At 43.2% G+C, this 8,520-nt stretch overlaps 1 protein-coding gene across 1 annotated transcript; it reads left to right on the forward strand.

Annotated features, from left to right (window-relative positions):
• Nucleotides 1-294: 294 nt before the first annotated feature.
• ORC6 (origin recognition complex, subunit 6) lies at nt 295-6,014 on the forward strand (the record flags this gene model as incomplete). The annotated part of the gene is made up of 6 exons (XM_008938301.1): nt 295-424; nt 1,243-1,406; nt 2,520-2,609; nt 3,729-3,841; nt 5,110-5,181; nt 5,839-6,014. Coding segments are annotated over 6 exons (745 nt in total), but the record flags the coding sequence as incomplete, so codon positions are not given.
• Between the last annotated feature and the right edge of the window lie 2,506 nt (nt 6,015-8,520).

An 8,520-nucleotide genomic window follows, 5' to 3' on the forward strand; every position in this document is an offset into this window, starting at 1 on the left:
GTCCGCTTCCTTTGCCTCTAGTCCACCTGGGACATCTCGGAGAGCTGAAGGTCCCGGTGGTTAGTGGAAGAGCCGCCTCAGGCTGTGAAGTGCGAGGCTGCTGCCGGGGCAAGGGCAGCACTGTGCCGTGCTCGCCGTCCTGCCCGGCACCCTGCCTAGCACCCCTTGCCCTGAGCGTGTGCTGCAGCCGCTGCTGGGGCCGGGGTGCCGGACTGGGCAGGCCTGGGATCAGTTCTTTCCATCTTGTAACAGGGGTTTTGTTAATGAGGGTTTTGTTTGCTGGGCGTTTTGTAGAAAAGCTGAAGAGTACCTGCGGCTATCCCAGGTGAAATGCACAGGATTAATGGCTCAGATGACAGCGACAAGCAGCGCAGTGATGTGCCTGGACCTAGCAGCTAGTTTCATGAAACAACCAGTTGACAAAGTAAGATACAGTGTATGACTTGGCTGGCTGGTGCATCCCCCATGCGTCTGTTAAAATCACTGTTCTGTGCAATGTATGCTGGGGAGAAGGAAAGGGATAGTAATGACCAACATACCCTACACCCAGTGTGCTGCTAAACACAGCGTTAGAGCTTTCACTACTCATAGTTTGAAACAGGGCAAATTGAGACCACTGTTGTAGTCATTTCACAAGTCGAGCTTGCTTTGTTATAATTTTAACTCTTTCACTAACAAACTACCAGCAAAGATGTTAAATTTAAGATCTGTCCCCTTTACTGTGAGAGGCAAGCACTGTCTCCAAGGAATCCCTCTCTGTAGGGTTGCCTGCAAACCTCTGCCTGCTGACCTGCTGGGTAAATGGCACTGAGCTGCCAAAATAACCCCTGGTACAAGATGTTCATGATTGTTCATTCACAGACAGAGGGCAATTTGTGGGGAGCTGACCCCATGAGGAGCAGCATGAAAGTACTGCTCAGTTCTTCAGGTTGCCCAGATCTTGGTTACCTTTGTTTTTAACCACTTGATAATAAAAGGGCTATGTCATATTATATGGAAAAGACAAGCCTCTTTTCCAGAGAAATGGTCGAAAAACCCACTGCATTAAAATATGTGGCATTCCTAGGTGGTTGATCTTTCTGTCTGGTCAAAACTTACATCATTCGTTGCACAAATTTGTTGAATATAACTATTGGATTTTATTATATGGTGTTGTATAGTTTCTACTTAATCTATTTTTGTTGCCTGGATAAGATGTCAAGAAGGAATGTTGCTAATTCTTGGGGTTTGTCTTTTTGAAAGAGCTATTTTATTAAACTCTCCGGCTTGAACAAGACAACCTACCAGAGCTCCATGAAGTCTTTGGAGTGTTTGCTAGAGGTGAACCCCAGACTGGGAATGCGAGACTTGGCTGTGCAGTTCTGTTGCACAGAGGCAGTGAGCACCGCTTCAAAAATATTACAGAGGTGAGGAAGCTCCTGTGAGCACACTGACAACCACTAGTAAGATCCTTTGCTTGTTAGATGTGTAAAGAGCTGGATGGTTTGAAGGGCCAGGTATCTCCCATGGACTGGTGTGGTGAGGTGAGTTCTTAGCACGGGCATGTTCAGCTATTTATTTAGGCCACTTTTTGGAATACGTGCTAGAAAGTTGTGAATCTCACTAAGTAATTGTTCACGTCCCAGTTCTTCAGCTGGGAATGGTATAAAAAATACAGGACTGTTAGTCCCTGTATTTGTCCATAGCATTGCATGGGCTTCCATTTAACTGCTATTCATGTCACAATTCAAAAGTAATACTCAGTAGAAACAAATCCTTCCTTCTGGAGAAGGAGATCTCTTATAATGCACAGTACTCCACCTGTAAAAACAATAGGTAGAACACTTCAGTGGAGAGTCAACAGATTTAACTAAAATTTTGCACTCTTAATATCTATTTTAACAAGAGCAATAGCTGAAGAGTTCTGTTCTGGAGTGCTGCCACCCTGACAGCACATGTTTGAATGTTGTTAGGGATTCTGAATATTCTGAGTTGCAGATCAGTGAACAAAAGCCATGTATGCTTGTCAGTGCTTAATACAAACAAAAATTGGCTTAGGGACAGGTGGACAATAAAAAATTGAATTCTGTAGTGCTGTGCATCCAACATATCATCTTGTGTATTTAAGCCTTCATCTGTGAAATACGTCTATTAGAGGAATCAAAGAAATTGTAATTCTACCCTCTATTACAGGATGGGCTTAATGCATCTTGTTGTAACTTCTAGCTGTAATGTAGAGATAAAAGTACTATGTTGCTGGGAGCACAAGAAATAGGCTTTACCATCATGCCTTGCTACAGATCCCTAATTTAAAGTACCTTTAATTCAAGAAGAGGAGATGATCCTAATTCCCTTCTTTTCCCTAGTCTCTTTTGCTCTTCTCAGGCAGTAGCAGCTGTTTCTGCTTGACTAGGTTGCAAAGGAGCAAGTGATCCAACAGGAGACCCGTTCAGCTGCTGATTACCATGTGACAAATTCATTTCAACAGCTTCATTTTAGGCAAATGCACTATACAGTTATCATTTATTGTTGTTCTTTAGGTATGAATCCAGCCTCTCTGACGCACAGCAAACAGATCTTGATTTCTCAAAACCACTTTTTATAACAGCTGCACTGTTCACTGCATGCAGGTGAGTATAGCTTGAGGGATCTTCTGTGTGCTTAAACACCTAGGGAGACACCAGACAGACAGAGTGCTTGCAGGGTAAGCAGCCGATTCATTCAGCACATCTGAACAGTCTGAAGGGTCTTGCTTAGCACATCCTGCTGCCCCACCTCTGGAAGTAGAGACAGCTGTAGCAAACCAGGGCTTCCCTTACAGTGAAGTCTCCAACCTACACTGCATTTGCTTTCAGGAGAAAGTAGAAGTATTTTATTTCTATAGAGAGAGAGAGAGAAAAAGAGGGAGAGAGAACAGGATCTTGAGCTACTTATCTTAAAATAAATAAAATCTGTTTTCTGTAGTGTGTAAGTGGATGCTGTGGGTAATTCCATTAGGACATATCCATGGTGGTGGCTGAAGAACTTCTGTTAGTGTTTTGTACTTCACCCTCCTTCCTCTCAGCCTAGCCAGCATAACATAATTCCTTAGTAACACTTTGAGATTTAGTAGGAATTTTTTCCCTTCAGGATAGATTTTAACTGTGCACAAAGCAAAAAGTGGCTTTTGGTGAGATGCTGCTCAGGGCAGAGGAATGACTGCTAGCTTACTTCTGAGCACAGGGAAGCAGCCATTCTGAAGAAGGAAAAGCCTTCCTGATCCAATAGCTGTAGGACTGCATTCGCTTGGAAGACAGATGTCAGGAGCACCTGACTCAGCCAGGCCCCTCTAAGAATTTGCTTGCATGCAAATATCTTCTATCTCATATGCCTTGTAACAATTTTATGAAGCAATTCAGGTGCTGCGTAGTTGCGCAGCTCTTGAAAAATGTTCTCTTGACACAGGGGTCCCATTCAGCTCTGCAGTAGCAGGATTTTGTTCTGGTTCCCTCAAAATCTGAAAAAAGTGTCTTTTCCTAATAGAATTGCCTCATGTAACCTGGGGCTGTTTCTGAGCTGTATGGAGGTGTCTATTTTTTAAGCAAGTTTGTTTCTGAGCAAATCCTATCTAATATCCTATTAGATAGAATAAAAATTCAGGCCTACCTTCCTCATTCTCACAGGCAGTACTGATATAGTTAATATCACCTCACCTGAGTGATAGTTGCTAGGGTGTTGCTTTGTGCAGAGGTAACAACTTTCTCTTATAGGTGTCTAAAGCTAAAAGTGGACAAAAGTAAAATGCTGGCTACATCTGGGGTGAAAAAATCAGTATTTGACAGGCTGTGCAATCAGCTGGACAAGATCAGCCAACAACTCAGCAGTAAGTTTTTTTGGCTTTAGCCCTGGTAAGACAGTACACCCATCACCTGGCCTCACAGTGCCCCTTCCTTTCCCACTAGGGATTTCATTCTAATCACTTCTAGCTGTTCCCTTTCACCCAAACCTGCCCATCCTTTCCAGTATGTTTCCTGCAGCCTAGTTCCCACTGATTGCTTCTGGGGAAGTCACAACAGCTTAGCTGTGGGCAGGCCAAAAATAAATATCTTTCTCTCTTCTCAAATGCTCACTGTTCCTTATATTCTCTGCTGCAGCAATTTGTTCCCTGCTTATCCCATACTACCTGACCTATCTTGGATTTCTCCTTGCTTTCTGCATCCTGTTAACATGGCAACGTGACACAGAAATGACAAATATCTCGCTCCCTGTTGCTTTGACTGACTCACTTCTGTGTTTTCCTTTCCTCCACTGTGGGATTAAGAGCCTAAGCCTTAGCTTTTCTTGTAGCAATTCAGCCATTACCTGACACCATCCCTCCACATACAGTGGACAGACATGAGGAATCTTTCTCATTCATTATTGAACCTGCAGCACTTTCCACTCCTTTTTATGGAGGAGGAAGACTGAAATACAACATGTCTTCCTGTCCTTATATGTCTGCTCCTTCCTACTTAACTCCTTTTTCCTTTCCCAGGCTTTCATTCTTATTTTCACACTGACAATACCCTTGCTTCATCCTGTCTTCATGCTTCCTGTCACGTTCTAATGTGTGGCCTTAATCCAAACCAAAAGCTGCTGCTCTCTCCCTAAGGCATGGACCTTCCACTAGTGCAGTGCCCTACAAAATGACCTGAAACCTTGCCCAACCACTGAAGCAGTTAAGGGCAACTGGGAGTTTATGTGTTAGTATCAGGAAGAGTGTGCATCTGTATACATGGACAGCCTGCTGCATGTTGTAGGCATCTAGAAGATAAATTGTGGAAAAGGGATAGAAGGGGAAGAAATAACCACTAGCCCTGCCTCACTAATCAAGAAAGGTAGCAGTGTGTTTCTGGGCTATGAGTGTGGTGGGGCACTGGTTACAAATGCAGCAGCAATGCTAGTTAGAGCAGCCAGCCAGTCCACATAACCCTTGAAGTGTGCTGGCACCTCTGCATGCACAGCTTGGGCATCAGTCTGCACCAGGGAACTGCTCTGAATGGGAGGTCGTACTTCTGGAAGCTGGCAGTGCTGTCAAAAAAATTGCATGTAGAACAACACCCCTGGGGCCTCAAACACCACACAGAAGTAAAGCAACTTATTTTTTTTTAGAAGATGTTCCACCGGCAGTAGAAACAGCTGAAAGCTTGAACACCAACCTGGAGCACTATGAGGAGGAGGATGGTAAGTTGTGTGTAGCTATGAACACATATTGGCTCACCAGAGCAGTCCTGAGCTTATTGCTGCTTAATGCTATTTTATCAGAGAGTACCTCTAGGTGGAAGGGACCTGTAAGGATCATGAAGTCCAACTCTCTGCTTTTCACGGGACTGCCTAAAACTAAACCATATGACTGAGAGCATCGTCTAGACACTCCTTGAACTCTTGACAGGCTTTGTACCATTACCACTTCTCTGGGGAGCCTGTTCCAATGACTAAACACCCTCTTGGTGAAGGATCTTTTCCAAGTGTCCTCTCGATGCAGCTTCCTTCCATTTACTTGAGCCCTGTATTTCAGTTGTGTGATACACCATAATATTCAGTTCACAGCAGCTTGCTCCTTTCTGCAAACCACTGGCTAACAGCAGGATGAAGAGAACCTCGCAGGACAGTGGTGTTTATACTCAGTAGTCCTAGTAGAAATTAAGGACAATTTGTCCATTCAGACACAGAGGTGAAGAGGTGACTGTTCCTGCAGGGGAGGGAAAGCAGCAAACCACAGGATCAGGTAACACAGTGACAGACCCTGGGCTTGTGTCTGCATTTGCTCACTGCCATGGTTATTAGCAGCAAAATATTGCACATGATGACTTGTCAGGGACTTTTCTCCTTCTCTTACAGCATCTGAAGATGAGGAGGAGATGCCATGTAAACGGCCAAAGACTGAAACAAAGCAAGACTACGAAGAATGGAAAAAGAAAATCCTGGAAAATGCTGCAAAGGCACAAGAGACAAGTAGGAGTTCTGTCTCTGTAGTGCCACCTAGTAATATCACCAGTGCTTGCTCAGAGCTTTAACTCTTCCCTCTCCTCTAACAAGTGTTCCAGTAGCCTGTGAGTGAGGGCTGCCTGTCAGACAGCTAATTTTTCTTAAAGTGTTTATTATTTTTAGTAAATGACACCAGCACGGAGGTGGTTTTACAAGAAGCCTGTCTTGACTACTCACCAGGCCGGCACCTGAGCAACTATGGCACTAGGTGGTAGAAGAGCCTCATTTCTTTTGCAGTAAGAAGCCTGTAACGTTCTAATGCTGTGCAGAGTGTAAATAAGTTACAAGTTCCATGCACTTGTGCCCCTGGCTGGAAGTAGTTGGTGGAAAAAGGAGGGGACCAATGGTACCTTGTCAAACTGCAAAACTAGCAGAGGAATTAAAAGACACTTTTTTTGGTTTGTTTGTTTGTTTGTTTCTGTTGAAGAAATATTTTTCAATGACTCAGTTTGACTTATTTTTATGACCTGTATGGGACTGAAGCCTCTTGTGCTTGTAAGGCATTGCAACTATTCCAAGAAACAATAAAGATGGTGGGGAAAAAAAAAGCTTTGTATTATGACACCAGGTTCTTGGCATTTGTCATACCTAAACCCCTTACAGTGCAAAATAAAAGACATACAGGAGATGTCTGTGCTTTAAGCAAGGGGTGCAGGAGACAAGGATCTTGTATGGGTAACAGATTTTTTTGTATTTCAGCGTCATAAATTTGGTGAGAAGCAGAGAGTGCACTGACCTGTAGTTCTTAGAGGCAGCTTCTGCTTCTGCAATCCTACATTTCCATCCCAGCTGCTCAAACTACAATTTGTGTTAACTACTTTTTGAAGCAAAATCATGACTTTTAGCAGCACTGGGCTGGTGTAACTACTAAAAGCAGTCCTAGTCTTCTGCCCGTTTCTCTTGCATGTTTTCTGCCTAGCCTATGCAAAGATAACTTTCATAAACCCTCATTTCAAAACAGCCCAGAAAACCCCACGTGTCCATGTGAAGCAAGATTAAATTATCTCATGTTGTGCATTTAGACTGAAACACTGCTTCTATCTGAGCTTCTTAACAGTATTTGAAAGGCTCGCCAGATGCGTCACTGGTGTGCATACTCCCTGCCTTCCTGGGGGACACTGACTGCACCCCAATTATGGGAGTTGGTACCATTAACTGCTTTAGAGATCAGTGTATGGGGCCGGTTCTTTTTGCATAATTACTGTTCCAGTGGCTCACAGGTCACCTTTGTGTTCTTTGAGCTTTTCTGTGGACCCCAAAGCTGCATACACAGGACATGGTGAAGCATGTCATAAGGCTTCAGGGGTGGGTTTCACTGTGCTGCAGAACCATGTGATGGCTGCCAAATCTAAAGGGAATTCTTTCTATTAGGAACAAAATAGTAACCCTGCTGGCCACATGCACCTTCTATTTGTAGAAAATGGAAAGGAAATACATACAAGACAGCAGAGAGCATCTGTGTCTTACCCTCTTACAAAAATAGAGGAAGAATAACACAGTAACTGGAAAATTAAAACTTACTGGCCATTTTCCGTTCATTTCTTCTCCTCCCAATGCACAGAAAAAGGCATTACTTGAAGCCAGCTCTTAACTAGTAAGAGCTAATTTCGTTCCAGATGACAGTTCTGAAATGTAACAGCAACTATTGGGACTGCACAATGGACTCGGAATAACTGCCTGATGTGCAGAGAAAATAGTGGAAAATTAACCCACATTTAGTAAGAGCTGTAACAAAATGTCTGCCATTTAAAGTCTGATCTAATAGATAGCTGAGGGTCCTCAGGCTGGGAGAGAATCCAACCTAGTACATTAGCATTCTGTTGTTAAGACCTACTCAGAGATGCTTTCAGGTTTGTTTGACAGGGGAGTTTAAACCAAAATGGAGGAATCAGCTTGTTCCACCTCAATGAAGTTTATTAGTATTAATTCAGAAATATACAGATATTATAATCACATTTAGCATGCAGAACCACTGTGAAAGGAAAACATGAACAAAAGTGGGCCTTCACAGAAGGTGATCCATTGTCAAGATTATTTCACTTGATTTTAATAATTCACTCTCTCCATTCTGGAAATGCTACAGAAGTCCAGAATTCAGGACTATGCAAAGTGAGAAGCACTGGAGTGGAGAAGATAACTAGAACAGGGTAAGCCAATCCTACAAACCTCCTTATTAGCAACCAACACTTTTGCTAATTCCAGGGATGTGAAAGTGCATGAAGTTAAAGGGAGCTTTACAGTGGTCTGATGCCTTTGCTGGAAAGCTAGTTCTAGTAGCATTAGTTCTGGTTTTCCTATGAGCCCATCCAGCTCAAATGAGTTCTGCAGAACCTGGAACACCAGTAAAGGAAATCACAGGTTTAATAAATAATAATATAATTCTAGCTGAGAGATTGTAAGGGCCTCGAACTCTTTATACACCAGGAAAAAGTTTGAAGTCCAAAGTAAGTTAGTATTGTGGAGAAAACATTGAATGTTCAAAAGCAAAGTGGGGAAAAAAGGCTTCAACCTCCTAGCAGGGCTAAAGGCAGAATC

This window comes from Merops nubicus, unplaced genomic scaffold (genome assembly GCF_000691845.1).
Source record: "Merops nubicus isolate BGI_N331 unplaced genomic scaffold, ASM69184v1 scaffold9464, whole genome shotgun sequence".
In the NCBI taxonomy this organism is placed as follows: domain Eukaryota; kingdom Metazoa; phylum Chordata; class Aves; order Coraciiformes; family Meropidae; genus Merops; species Merops nubicus.